The 15,564-nt window shown below is 45.0% G+C and overlaps 1 protein-coding gene across 3 annotated transcripts in view; it reads right to left on the minus strand.

The window, feature by feature from the left end:
• LOC146789843 (SEC14-like protein 5) overlaps window positions 1–15,564 on the minus strand; it is a 1,062,444-nt gene that overhangs the window by 39,863 nt on the left and 1,007,017 nt on the right. For all 3 annotated transcript variants that reach the window (XM_085632205.1, XM_085632206.1, XM_085632207.1), the window contains 2 exons: window positions 13,267–13,515; window positions 9,827–10,005 (listed from right to left, as the gene is read on the minus strand). In XM_085632205.1, the coding sequence (XP_085488331.1) occupies window positions 9,827–10,005; window positions 13,267–13,515 (428 nt within the window). The remainder of the gene's footprint in view (window positions 1–9,826; window positions 10,006–13,266; window positions 13,516–15,564) is intronic.

Here is a 15,564-nt window from a genome sequence, read left to right on the forward strand (position 1 = left end):
CCTATATAGTCTAGCCCGCAAGTGAAACAACGATATCCCATTAAGCATGAAGCTAAACCCCCAGTTAGAGAATTCTAACACAACTGGATGATCAAGGCGTAATTGAGTCTTGTATCTCACCCATGAACAATCCTTTGTTTCCAGCAGCAAAACCAGATTATTCATACCACATAGTCTTAGACTACAAAAGACACACAATTGATGGACGGAATGCAGAACAAATCAAAACATTCACCCTAAAAGATCTGGGTTGAATCCATAATTCTTTTGCTCACCATGCCATCCCAGTTTAGACCTGATCATATGCAAATCAGTCTTGACCCTGTGCCTCACCCAGTGGTTAAGTGTGCAAGGGACCCACATCTGGACATACCCTGCCAAGTTAGAGTGAACAAAGCAAACAGAAGGAGCTGATGGACGGAGCACTGAAATATTTCAGACACTTATTATGACGGGCGGATAGCCACCGCCCACATGGAGGTGGCAATCCGCCCGACATATTCCCCGCCTGCATGCAAATTTCCCCCGCCACATTACCATGACGGGGGGACCCCGGCGGACGGAAAGACCGTCCCCGGGTTTCCGCCCGGTCGATGAGTCGACCGGGTGTAAAAGCTGTTAATATGGATCCATATTAGAATACATGCAGGGACATGCCTTTCCATGGCGGTGTTGGCATGCAGTTCTCAGGGATTCTGGGGGTGGGGGGTGCACATGGGCCTGCATTTGACAGTACAACGTGGCAGGCACCGCACGGTGCCTGTCACATTGTACTGTCAAATGCACAAAATTTGTATTTCTGGCATTGCGGCGGGCGGTGCTTTCAGCACCGTCCGCCACAATGTTAGAAATGCGGGATGCGCCTGCCAGTGTGGCAGGCGCTTCCTAATGGGATGTGCGGGACCACCGCATGCATTGTCCGCCCGCCATGCTAATGACCCCCTTCGGGGCGAGTGTCTGAAAAGTTTCAGCGCTCTGTCCATCATCTCCTTGTGTTTGCTTTGTTCACTCTAAGTTGGCAAGGTATGGCCAGATGTAGGTCCCTTTCTCACTTTGCCACTGGATTCAAGCCAGCCCGGCTGATGAGTGGTGTTACCACGAAACTGGTCCCAGGAAGCTTGTTTCTGCTTTAGCAAAGACCTGGCTAGGCAGTTTGGGCTGGACTGCTCCCATGAGGCACAGGGTCAAGACTGATTTGCATATAGCTGGGTCTGAACTGAGGTGGTGAAGTGAGCTAAAGAACGATGATGGATTCAATCCAGATCTGTGACTGGGGGTTCAGCGCTCTGTCCATCATCTCCTTGTGTTTGCTTTGTTCACCTTTAGTCTTAGACTACAGACATTTAACTAGTAACACATGAACATCTGCAGAACAAAATTCACATAGTGCAGCATTAATGAACCATATTGTGCACAAAAAACCCCACATTAGACATTTCAAATGGCTTTTTCTTCCAAAATATAGCACCTGAAAGCAGGGATCTAACCGCATTCACTGCACTTGGGTCACCAAAAAGATTTTGTCGACCACCGCAGGCGTATAAAAAACCCTTGTTACATCAATTCTACAAGAAATTGATTCAGAAGAATTGTCCTATGTTGTTGACACATACCTTATGGATGATGACTTAAATACACATCTAGTCAGAGCATATTGCATTATTGTGGGATTTGCTGAATTTGGCTATGAATTCAACTTCCAAAAAATCAATAATAGCCTATCTCAATGTCCTGTTCTTGGGGTATGAGTTATCAAAAGAAGGCCAAAATCTTAGCGCCACATTTCCTAGAGAAATGTGCATTCTTACAACCACCCAACACAATGAAAAAACTACAATCACTTTTGGCCTTACTCATCTTTGGTAGAACATACATACCAGATTATGAAACTGTTTTATGAATTAATACATCCAGTCTTCTCAAGCACACATCGGACATCAGACATTCACAGATTTCGAGATCAATGCAAACTGACATGCTTACTTCCAAACACTTACATACACATTAAAACCCCAAATTTGGTAGTTTGCACTCAGCACAAGAAGGTGTGAATGCTCGTCCTGTAATCTATGGAGCAACTTACTCCTTAAATTTAGGTGAGTGTCAGGATATGTACATGTGGGGGTTCCGCATTTTGGCTCGGAGAAATGATTGGGGGATGAGCTGCCATCGCCCCCACTCAATCGCCGTTGACTACTTACTTGCAGAACAATGTTGAGTGCTCTGGATATTATCACACCTTCTACGGGAGACTATTGGGATATTGGGTGACTCCGACCGGCAGCGGGAGGCTACCAACACTAGGATGCTTCTATCCTGTGGTTGGCCACCCTTTTGCTTATCGTTGAGACCCAACATCCCAGTCACTCGCGAGGTGAATTTATGTTTCCTGCACATCAATGTCTTGTACTCAGTTTTTATCTATTTGTGTTTAGTTTAAGGATAGATTTGGGGCAAGATTACCCCTAAAAACCTTGACATATCGTCCTTTTTCTTTTCTTCTGTTTTTATGTTTACCTAGGCATATATCCAGGAGCGACCTTAAATTTGACAGAACAAATAGCAAGGCCATCTTGACCTTGCACGCCCGGATATACACTGCGGGGATTATCCCCCAGTTCACTCTTTTGCAGACTTCACTTTTTAAATTGGTCCTGAGGAAGCGCCACGGATCCGGCTGGACCGCAGGGGCGCGAAACATGTAGACCACATTGACCACATTGTAGTTACCTGTTGGGACATTAAGCCCACTAAGGTAACACCTAACCTACGGGTTTTTTAGCCTGTCAAGGGTGCCACCCCCTCGCCTTTATTAAACAAATATCTTTTGAGCAACCCTTAGACAATTTTAACATATCACGTTACACACCACTGCACCACTACTAGTTTTAGGACCCACATCACATACCCGCATGCACCAGACGGTGTTTTCTCTAAAAAGATCTCAGCTAAAGTGACCCTTCGGGGGACCCGTAAGGGCATTGCAGCGCCGGCCCGACGAGGAGCAAAACGCCTGATGATGAAGCATGACACTTCCCGGGGTGTGTGAGGGCAACAAGAGAAAATAAGCTCTGCTTCCCCTCCCAACCCTTGGGTCTCATATAGCCTAGGACACTCTTTACATACGTTTTCTGACGTTTCCCTTTTCTCTACTTCTTTGGAACAGTGTCTCCTTTTTTGATTAACACAAAATGGCTGCCAACACTTCCTGGTTTGGAGTGTTGACAGCCAGTTGACAGCCAATTAGCATGCAGCTCGTGATATGGAGGGTGCGCGCTGGGTGCACATAGGGTACGCGGATCCTTCGAGGCCATAGATATATATGTGATTTTACTTTTGATTTTCTCAGCAACTACTGAATGGATGTACACCATTTAACCAAAAGGCACAAGTGTGAACCAAGGGCTACCTCTCTTGCCAAATTTGGTGTAATTCCGTTCAGCAGTTCGGGCTGTAGCTGCGATTAAAGGTTCCTATGGAAAATTGCATGGGGAACACACGTTTTGGGACCCCCCCCTTTTTTCTCGGCCACTGCTTGACAAATCACCCTGAGACTTTCAGGATAGGAGCGGACCGGTGCACCCCACGAGTTTTGAAAATTTTGCGAAGATTCGTCAACCGGCGCCAAAGTTATTCCAAATAGAATGTTGCGGATTTCCTATGGATAATAGGTCCTAACTATAACTAACTACTGGCGACCGCCAGTAGGTAATATATATATATATATATATATAAACTGAAAAAAAACGTAGGTTTCAGGAACGTTATAGTTAGTTGGACATTTCACTCGTACAAAACCATAGAAGTTCAGCTAACTATAACACGCACCCCTGCAATGCACTGCTGATGATGTCACATATTACTTCATTCATGACATGGTCAGTGACATCACTGATGGCATCACTGATGACATCTCAAATGACATCACTGATGACATCACTGATGACATCATCCAGTGGCTGTGTGTTTCTGTAAAGTTTAATTTTGTTTTATATGCCAAGCTGTATTGAGGAATGAGTGGGTGTATAAGTGTCTGAATGGAGGATTTAGTTGGTACGTGACTGACTGTATAAGTGAGGGATTAAATGTGTCTTACTGAATGCATGGGTTAGTGACTAAACTGTGTGAAAGTCTGTATCAGTCTGTCTGTTGTTGTGTGAGCCACTGCATTGGTTGTGAGTAGCTGCATGAGTGTCTATATGGGTTATTGATTGCTTGCCTGAGTATTTGTATGGCTGCCTGAGTGTGTGTGTGGGTGAGAGGTGTGTGACTCTGTGCATAGATGTGTGAGTGGTTGATTCACTGGGTGTATGGGTTCAAGAGTGCATGTAGAAACAGCTGTATGGGTGGGTGAGTGTGTGTATGTGTATGTTGGTGAGTGAATGGATGTCTCAGGGGTACATGTGCAAGTAACTACATATATAAAAGGCAGTATATGTGAGTGGTGGTGTATATTAATAACTATATGTGAGAGTCAATAATTGTGTGATTGGCTGCCTGGATGAGTGTGTATTTGTATCAGTGATTCTATAAGAGAGTAATTATGTGTTAGTATCTGTATGAATAAGTGAGGTTGTGTCTGTATAACTGCATAGGTGAGTAAATGGAAGTAAGATTGATTCTTTGCATGACTGACTAAGTGTGTGAGTAAGTCTGGATATGTGGCAGTGTGTGAGTGTCTGTATAGGTGTATGAGTGCATATGATAGTGTTGTATTGATGAGTGACTGCATGTATGAGTGACTGTATGGGTGAATGAGTGGATGTGTGTGTAGACCTAGGAATCAGTCAGTGCATATTTAGTAACTGGTATTGATGTGTCTATTTTTTCTAAAATGGTAGTCTGAATTTTAGAGTGTGTGTATCAGAGGTTATATTCAGGTGTGAGGAGGTGCATCAGATTTTCACATGGATGATGACATCAGTGATGTCATTTGAGATGTCATCAGTGATGTCACTGACCATGTCATGAATGATGTAATATGTGACGTAATCAGCAGTGCATTGCGGGGGCGCGGGTTATAGTTAGCTGAACTAACTATAATGCCGGAATTTCTATGGTTTTGTACAAGTGAAATGTCCAACTAACTATAACGTTCCTGAAACCTATGTTTTTTTCAGTATATATATATATATATATATATATATATATATATATATATATTACCTACTGGCGATAGCCAGTAGGTAGTTATAGTTAGGACCACGTTTCCATAGGAAAACCTCAACATTCTATTTTGAATAACTTTGGCGCCGGTCGACGAATCCTCGCGAATTTCTCAAAATAGGTGGGGCGCTACGCTCCGCTCCTACCCTGAAAGTCTCGGGGGGATTCGTCAAGCGGGGGCTGAGATAAAAGGGGGGTCCCAAAACGCGTTTTTCCCATGCATTTTTCCATAGGACCTTTAGAACGAGCTACAGCCCGAATGGCTGAACAGAATTACTCAAAATTTGGCAGAGAGGTAGTCCCTAGGTCAAGGAAGTGCCTTTTGTAGGTTTGGTGTAAATCTGTTCAGTAGATTCTGAGAAAATAGCCTTTAAATCAATATATATATCTGAGCCAGCTTACGGTACGCTTACCGTACGCTTACGGTAAGCGTACGGTGGCGTGCGCGAGCGCGATTCTGATTGGCTCTTAGATCTTAGTAAACATTCGAATCGGCCGAAACCAGGAAGCGGCGGCCGCCATTTTGTCTCTCGCACTGAGAGAGATTTTTAAAATCGGAAGCCCAAAAACATGTAAAGGGGCTGTTTTGACAACTCCCTCCCACATAGTCATGTTGAGGGAGTCCCCAAACATCCCCCAAGTGCAAAAACGGTTTTATTTTTTTTTCGGCAATTTCGCGGGGTACGCTTACCGTACGCTTACGGTAAGCGTACGGTAAAAAAATAAAAATAAAAAAAACACTATCCACACTTACCCCACCCCCTGTGCTTTTGGTGGCCGAAGGCCACCAAATGTGCTGGGCTTATTACAATGGAAAAAAACACTATCCACACTTACCCCACCCCCTGTGCTTTTGGTGGCCGTAGGCCACCAAATGTACAGGGCTTATTATAAGGGAAAAAAACTTAGCATTTAAAAAACCGTACTAATTCACTGAAAAAACCATAGGTTTCACACACGTTATAGTTAGGAATTAGCATTTAAAAAACCTTGCAAATTCACTGAAAAAACCATAGGTTTCACACATGTTATAGTTAGTGGAAATTTTACTGATAAAAAACCAATGAAATTGCCCCGTTATAGTTAGCGCAGGCAACTATAACTCACGCGACCGCAATCCTCTGCTGATGACATATGTGTCTTTATGAAAAAAAAATATTTGTAATATATGTATAGCTAAAAATGTATGGAAGAAGACATGGGCAAATAAGTGTCTAAATACAGTATTAGCATCAGCAGAGGATTGCGGTCGCGTGAGTTATAGTTGCCTGCGCTAACTATAACGGGGCAATTTCATTGGTTTTTTATCAGTAAAATTTCCACTAACTATAACATGTGTGAAACCTATGGTTTTTTCAGTGAATATATATATATATATGTATATATATGTATATATATATATATATAAAATCAATTCTTATCGCTGAATGCAGTTGTGCTCTGTCTCCAGGTTCCCTCAGTGGCTGCCGGGCTAGATGGGGCAGAAGAAGGCTCTACCCCATCGTGAGAAACACTGTTCGATAAATCCTAGGGCAGCGCTGGGATGGACAAAGAAGTGTGTTTTCCCTTTGAATTCCAAGTGCAGCTTTGCTGGAAATAAAATGGAATACTTAATAGACTCTTAACCTACAAAAAGGAGTGACAAGCTTCTTGCACTGCTGGTGTAAAGTCAGGGCAAAAAGAGAGCCCAAAACCATCATATGAGAGCCAAAGTGTATCTCTGTAAGCCTCAAAATAAGATCCCTGTCCCTGTAGTTCAACAGGAGAACATTGATAGGGTGTGGTTTTTGGCCAGGCTTAGGTTTGAGGGACAGTGTGCGGTGCACCTTCTCAACAATGAAGGCACTGGAGAACCTATCACGGCCAAAGAGGGTTTCTAGCAGTTCCTCAACAAAGGTATACATGTTGTTTCCGATGGCCCATTCAGGGACCCCTATGGTCTACACATTATTTCTCTGTGACCTGTTCCCCAGATCTTTGTTCTCTGCATTAATGGCCTTCAGCTCACGCAAGGCCGATGTCAGGGCACGCTCCGTTTTGCGATGGGTGTCCTCTGGTGTGGGATATGGGTCTCAGCTTGCATTACTCTAGAGTCTTGGCAGTCCACTCGTTGTTAAACACTATTGAGGCAGGATGATAGTGTATCCATCTTGCTATCAATAGATTTGAAACTTTCTTTAAGTTCATTGCACTTTATTGGCACCATACATTTCCTGACCACTGGGGACTTGTTGATCTGCTGATATAGTAGATTTGCGCTTATCAAAGTGTAGTTTGGCTTGTCATTGATCTGACTTGCCCATGATGTTTGAGATACCGGTGAGACAAGCCCCGGAGCAAAACATGGAGCTCTATACCAATCACACCAGGCTAGGACAGCATGGCAAGGGCAGCCAAAGAACAAGGTCAGGGAGATGGGTGCCTGACACAGCCAAAGGAGATGACAGAGGAACCACTGTTGACCAGCTGGTACTGCAGACAATGATGGGAAGAATAGGGCAATCAATATTGAAAACCAGGGCTTCACCCACGACAGAAGGGTTTACCAGGCCTGTGGTTAATCCTATCTCTGATCCCCAGATGCAAATCTTCAGAAGCCTTGTTGGCGACCCGCGGAAGTGGGGCCCGTGGCACATCAATGGGCATACTTTATGCCACTGGGGGTAGTCATGTGGCTCCAAGACCTGAGCTTTCCAGAACTGCAGGCAGCAATGGGTCCACATCAGCGGGCCCAGCCTTATGCAGCAGGGGGGCAACCATCTGTGAGCAGGGCATTGTGAAATATAACCCTCCCAGATACCAAGATAGTATGAGGTTTGCTGTCACACAGGAGGCTCAGCTGTGTGAGCAGCCAGCTGCGCAGCAGCAGTATAGGCCCTGACAGGCCCAAGCTCCCAATGAGGAGCAGCATCTCCACACAGGCAGCCCACAGAAGAATATCTTCTTGATGTGATGGCCAGCTGCACAGCAATGGTGGAAACCCCCGATAGGTTCCGTCCCTAAGTTCCAGCTCCTGCTGCAATGCAGCCACCTGGGCAGGCCACTGCAAAACTGGATGGCAGGGGGGCCATACAGCAGCTGGCTGCACCAAAGCCACGCTCCCTGCGGTGCCAAAATCAGCTTACCACATCCAGGGTCAGTGGCCTCTTACTACCCTCCTGGGCATAAGCGCATCAGAGCCAGTGCCTCCCCCCAATGCCGGATCGCCAATGGACCCATGCTCCGGGCCTGGCAGCACAATCCCGGACAACCTGAGAAACAGCACACCCTCGCAGCTGGGTCAGCCCCAGTCTGTTTGGCTTAATCTCCTCTCCGAGCCGGTCACAGCAGGCACCAGGTATCGTGCCACGGTCTCACCACCCCCTGCCCAGCATTCCAGGAGTTGTGCCGCTGTGTGAGGCGTTGGTGCAATGTTTTTTTTGCTCTGGCAACCGGAATTCGCGAATCAAGCGCCCATCTTGGCTGGCAGCTTTCTGGTGCCCTCAACAAGCTGCATAATTTACAAAAGTAACACAAGCAGCACTCTCACTTATCTTGCAAAGAAGCTCATGATCTCTAGTGGATTTCAGCATACTTGCAGTCAGGACACTATCAGACAGCAGACTAAGAAGTGTAAAACAGACAAAATAAGACAGCAGACCTTTTCCATCTATGCACCCAGGATCTGGAACAACATTTCCACATCCTTCAGGACCATTCCAATGCTGCTCCAATTTAGGAAAGAGTTGAACACTCACCTCTTTAAAGAATACTACAGCACAATGCATTACAACACACCACCCAGCTTTCTCTCCTCTTACTCGTTGACTTTATGCTTGTCTTTGATCACGTACAGTGCTCCGCTGCCTTTTGGCTACCTTTGCTCTATAGAACTACCATAAATATTGTCAGGATCTTGCTTCTGAGGTTGATTCTCGTTTTGTTCCATCTTTTTCATAGAAGTTAGTTTATGAATACTTCTATTGTGTCACTGTTATTGGAGATTGGTGACTCAAACATAACACACATGCAGTTTTCAGTGAGGCAAATGTCCTGCACTCCTTGGCATAGTGGTTGAGTTTGCTGCAGTAGAACCTATGTACTCTTTTCGCCGAAATTGGTTTTCAAGAGGTAGGTCAATACACTCTGATTTGGTCTCTTGTGTGCTTGGAGTGGGAGTAAGGCCAGAAGCTTAAAGGAGGTCTAGCAACATATTATTCACACTGTCTTTGTCTTACTCTCTGAAGACTCCAAATATTTGGTAGTGACAAAATGTCTTTTGATTTTAAATCTTGAGTGACTTCTATCAGTGATTTTAAGTTAATTGCTCAACACACAGCAGAACTCCAGAGTACTTAGGAAACTGACTAGAGCTTGCTTGCTTATCTCGGCATTGCAGATTATGGCATCCTGTCCTAAAGAGTCCTAGCCTTTTTTGGAATAAACCATTAGATTCCTTGAGAGCTGGTAAAACGTTTGGCCAATTGAAAAAAGTAAAGTTTTCCAAGTTAAACCAAATCTATTTTTATTAGACCATATCAAAGTAGAAAGCCTTATTTAATGTTGAAACCAGCCATATGACCCAGGGATTTATCATTTGAACAGTAGAGGAACCTAAATATTGCAGACAAATGCCTAATTGAGCTAGCTATACAGAGTCAGTTTGATTGGGGTTACCTACCTGAAGTCTTTAGAGGCTAAGACCTCATAGTAGTACATCAATTTGCACCTGTGGCAGGATCCATGCAGAGATGCCAAGACATCGTCAACACTAACAATGCTGTTGCCTGTGCAGGAGGATGGGCTGCACATTTTCCACTGCAAGATGTAGAAACCCGGCCAGCGGGTTACATGAGAGCCCTAGGAGAGAATGAAAATGAACTATTAAAAACACAGCCATTAGTTTATTTATCCTTTCTACAGTCTCTCTATCCATTCACCCATCTTCAACACAGCCAAAAATCCACCTCCACTGGAAATTTAGCAGCAATGGAGGAGCTAGGGGAAAGAGTAGGAGAGGTCATACTTGGCTTCCTTGTGTGTGGCAATCTACAAGGATAAAAAATAGTGTTTGCCTTGGGCAGCAAATGCTACCACTGGCTTGTTGTTGCTAGCCTTGGTTTCAGAAGCTCTGAAGGGAGAAGCAGGAATAGAAATGTAAAAGAGCTCTAAAAATCCTCATTGATTTCTATACTTTTCAGGTCTAGCTCTTCACCTGTCTTCTCGTCCGTAAATTGGATGATGCTGAAGGGTCATGGAGGAACAAAAGGCAACTCCTTAATGTCATGGGGTTGTAGTCAGTGAGAGCTCAATATCACTTGCTTTGATGTGAATTGTCATTCATAATGAGGTGCCCCTACTACACTAAGTGTGTTTGTAGTATACATGACAGGGAGGGTTCTAGTAAGACTGTGCAGGAGTCAGCCAGTATCAAGGCAGCCCAGGTTTCCTTCTGTCTCACACTATTAGGCTAGTCATCTAGTGACAGGCCATCACACTCCTACTCGGAGTGCAATTTCCCGTGCAGAGCTTCTACCACAGCATGGTGGTCAGCCATTTATTGACCACATGCTGCTATTTACAGTGTAAGTGTGTGTATTAGTGTGGAGGGACACTGCCATTTTTGAAAGACTACACATTAGACAAACGGACAGCCGACATACCCACGGACATGTCTGCACACACAAACACAAACATATTATCTCTCTCTCTCTCTCTCTCTCTCTCTCTCTCTCTCTCTCTCTCTCTCTCTCTCTCTCTCTCTCTCTATTTCTCTCTCTCTCTCTTTCTCCCTCCCCATTTCTCCACACCATAACTCCTCACAGCATGTGAAACATGTCCTGCCTGAGAGCATTTGGAGGTTGAGATTGAGATTGGAATACATTTAACAATTTCAGAGGTTGGCCTGATCGTACTTAAGGATTTGGAGGTTGAAGTGGTCAGAAGCTATGGTATTTAAGGAGTTTAAAGGTTAGGCTATTTCTGCTCCAGGATGGCTATGTGGCTATGCTACTTCTGCCTAATGAGGATTCAGTAAGTGGGTTGCTCTAATTTAAGAGGGGCTGATGATGTTCAGATATTTTGGTGGTGTTGCTTGAGAGGTCAGTGGTTTGGTTGCTCCGGCCTCAGGAGGTTTTAAATCTTTTGAGGTTTCTTGTTGGGGAGGGATAAAAGGTTGATGTTCAATGACTGAAGCAAGTTCGTAGGATAGGCTAGTCATAAAGGCTCTCCCCAAACTAAAAAACTATTCCACCTTATCGGCAGCATTCAATAGGTCTCCCATTCAATGCTGCAGGATCGTCATCAGGCTATTGGAGTAACAGGAAAAGCATTTGATTAGCTATTATCTTTTCTAGCTAAGAGGAGCCAGCAAGTTTGGACATATCCCTACTCCGCCACCCCTCAGGACATGCTGGTGGGAGTTCCTCAGGGGTCTGTCCTGAGCCCCACTCTCTTCCATATATATCTCACCCCTCTGGCGCACCTTGCTCAAAAGCTGGAAGCCAAAATGATCTCCTATACAGATGATATGCAATTGCTCTTTACCTGGGACCGAGGTATTAAAATCTGCCTGATGGCCATTTTCCAGTAGCTAGCAACCGCTCAACTTAAATGTAACAAAGAGAAAACTGAAATTCTCTTCTTTGGAAAGACTCCAGTGGGTCTCGGGCAAACTTTTCGGCTAGATGATGCAGCCACACCGGGACCCTAAAAAGATATGGGGAAAATTCTGTCTTTTAGGCCTCACAGTAGTGACCTGTTTAAGGATTTTGAATACCCTAAAGACATTTTGCCTCTCCTGTCCAGGCACTGATCTCATCTAGGATGGATTATGGCAATGCCCTGTACCTTGGTCTACCAGAATATTTGATGAATAGACTACAGGTAGTCCAGAATGCAGATACACAACATTTGGTAAATGTGCCTACGTGAACACATATCTGACCACATCTGCTGGCATTTCACTAGTTGCCCATTAGGGAAAGAGTCAAATTTACATCAAGTTGGCCCAAAGTATGTCAGAACCGGGTTTGGTTTTTACAATTCCACAAGACAATTAAGGTCTGCAAATAATTTTTAGGCTGCAGTCCCCAAGATACGATGTACAAGAATAGGTGGAAGGTCTCTGATGTTTCTAGGGTCAGCAGCCTGTAAAAGGCTCCCTGTGAAACTTCGTGCAATGAGGGACCTGGTGTTATTCAAGAAAAAACTTAAGACATGGCAATTCAGACAAGTGTAAGTCCCGTAGGATCTGTTTTTAGTTGACGTCGCGCCGGGAAACTCGCTGGAGTATTATAAAATGCAATCATCATTGTCTTGAGGAGGTTTAGGGGTTGGGGTGAGCCTGTTTGCAGAGGGCTTTGAGATGATATGGTTACAGCTTGAAGAGAGTTCCGAAGCTGCAATGTGCTGCTTGAGGAGGGCTCTGATGTTGAGATGACTTGTTTTAAGAAGCCTTGCAGGTTTATGTTGTCTTATTTTGCTTGTGGAAGTTTCAAACGATTGGGTAGCTTTGATTGACAAAGTTTTAAAGGCAGCGTTGGTACTGCTGAAGGGTGGATCTGAAGCTGTAATACCCTTGATTCTTCAGATTTTAGAGTATGGGTTGCAACGTCTTGAGGAGGCTACGCATTTTCAGAAAATGCTTCTTACAGAAGTGTTCAGAGGTTAAAGGGTGCCTGTCCTCTGCTTCAGGCCTGTTGTTCCAAGGCAGTCTTGCAGACTGGGGTTCATTTTAGATAGCTCTTTTTTTCACCTAGTCGTGTGGGTGGGCGTATGGACGAACGTAAATTAATTTCTAGACCCTTAATTGTTCACTTGAGCTGTTTTGTAGGCAGGTTTAGAGGATGGGCAGCTCTTACTCAACAAGAGTTTGAGATGCTCCTACATCAAGTTGATTCCGAAGTTGTGCTGACTTTGTGTGTCACTGGCTCAAATTTGATGCTAGAGGGGAAACTTTAAGTGGAGCAGAGCGGGTTGTAGGATTTAGTAAGTAATATGTTAGCTTTGTTCTGTTTGAGGATGCTTCAGGTGTTAAGTAATGACTGCTTGAGAGAAGGTTATGCTTTGGCTTGGTTCCACTTAAGAAAGGTTAATGACCGAATTTGTTAAATGACAAACCTGTATACTCTCCCCTTCTCTGCAGACCAACGGAGACTCTACTCGACTGTAATCCACACCAAGAATCCAGTTCTTGTGTATGACTTGCATATTGTTGGTTGCATGGTTTGAAATTGGTGTCTGACCCTTGTTCGAATGTGGAGTCTCTGGTGTCTGCTTAGAGTGGAAGATGCTAAAGTGTAGGTCCCCTCGGAGGATGTCAAAATCCCACGTGATCACAGATTTACACTCCAGGATCTGAATGACAACCTTAGAAAAAAAGAAATAAAACAAGATCAGAAATGCCGGACTCTTCCAATCAGTATATATGGGCACCAGTGTTATCATTTTTCCCAACTCTTCATTCTTTAAATAGGCTTCACATTCCACCGACCTATAGTGTTCAAGTGTTTGTTCTCACCCCCGAATGCAACAGAGAGTGACACGTCTTGGATCAGTCATTTACCTTAAAAAACATGTGTCTACACTGTAACTTTAACCACATATACACGTGCAGAACGCGAAAAGGGGCCTGTGCAAGTTTATAACAAAAGGTCTGTCTTCATGTTTCAAACGACTTCCAGGAGTTTGAAACAGTATCACAGAGTACGCATAGGAGAACTGCCCTCTCTGTATTACCCGCAAATAACAATTTAGAATGTGCCACATGTGTCTGTCTTCACCGTCCTCACCTCAGGAAACATATGTAGTGTAATCAAAAGTGTACCCTAACATTCATCACAAGATCTAACTCCACTAAGCATAACATCGACGAAAGAGGCAGGCCCCTTCTGCCACAGGTGTGGTTGTCAATGTGATTCATATTTGTGTCACCCTCTCAAGACAGTCATTTAGGGCCCCATTACGATGGCGGGAGGACTTTGTCCGCCTGCCACCGTAATGGTAAACGGGACCAACCGCCAGAGGTGCGGCGGTCTCGCTAGGCCCATTAGGATGTGACCGCCACCCTGGCGGTCGCATCCCGCATATTTTACATTGCGGCGGGCGGTGCTGTAAGCAGCGTCAGCCGCAATGTGAAATATGCATGTTGTGCATTGGCATGCACAATGTGACAGGCACCGTGCGGTGCCTGCCACCTTGTGTATGCCAATAAAGGGGGGTACCATAGGTACCCCCCAAGTGCAGCCCCCACCCCCCCTCACTCCCCTGGGGGACCGTAACGGGCCCCCAAAGCATTTTCCTCCGGCCCTTCCATGGCGGCACATGATAATATGGATGGGTGCCTGCAAGGCACCGCCACCATATTGTCTGCCTTTTCCGCCTGGCCGGCAATCCGACCGGCAGAAAAACGGTGGACGGCCTTTCCGTCCGCCGCAGTGCCCCTCGCCATGCTAAAATGGCGGGGGGTGACACAGGGACATTTGGCTGGTGGATCGCCACCGCCAGCCATGGCGATCTGCCCGTGATCCTAATAGGCCCATTAGTGTCTGTGCTGGTAGGCCGTGAGTTACAGCATTGTGCCTGTTTTTACCTCTGAGCGTGCATTAGGAATGGGCATGATCCCACAGATAAAGGCGTCCATGTCATCTCTGGAGCTGTTGTGAAGTGTTCAAACAGCAGAGACAGCAGTAATTCCCCCACACATGGAGTCTCATTTATGATTTTATGGCATGACATGGAGGCTAACATTATGCAAATCTCGTTTATTGCCACAGTTCAGCAGCAACTATTGAAGAGAATATAGAACTTCAAACAACATTCTAACATAGTATATAGTCCATGAGCATGCATCCATCTTCATTCTTTGTTGCTGCTGCTCACAAGATAAGTACCCTCTTCACCCTTGTTCGTATATGTATTATTTGCTTCTGACTAGATATATTTATATATATATATATATATATTGCATAGCTGGGTCCTATTGACCCTACCATGCGACTAATCCTTGTGTTTTTAAATGGGGAGGATAAATTCTGTGTCTAGTTTATTACTTATTGTATATTTTTATTATTTATTCTAATAGTTTATACTAGAGCCTCCCTCGACTCTTGCGTCAAGTCAATGCCTCCCGATACCAACAGTTGCCGCGTCTGGGACCCAACCAAGGTTATGTGACATATTCCAGACGAGTTTGCCAAATCCCGTTATGTGCGTCCTTTGATTACACACGAGACCACACACCAGTTGCCTGGCAGAGCATTCAGCGCGAGTCAGACATAGGGGCTGCGGCCTTCACCCGACGCGTTGGATCAGGGTGGCGTCGCTTACCGGCATCCTTTACTCCGGATACACACTCACATCCATCTTCGGGAACACCGGATAGTCACTCGCTCCCTCCTTCCCCCACTGCGGTGCGGC

This window comes from Triturus cristatus, chromosome 10 (genome assembly GCF_964204655.1).
Source record: "Triturus cristatus chromosome 10, aTriCri1.1, whole genome shotgun sequence".
NCBI classification, from domain to species: domain Eukaryota; kingdom Metazoa; phylum Chordata; class Amphibia; order Caudata; family Salamandridae; genus Triturus; species Triturus cristatus.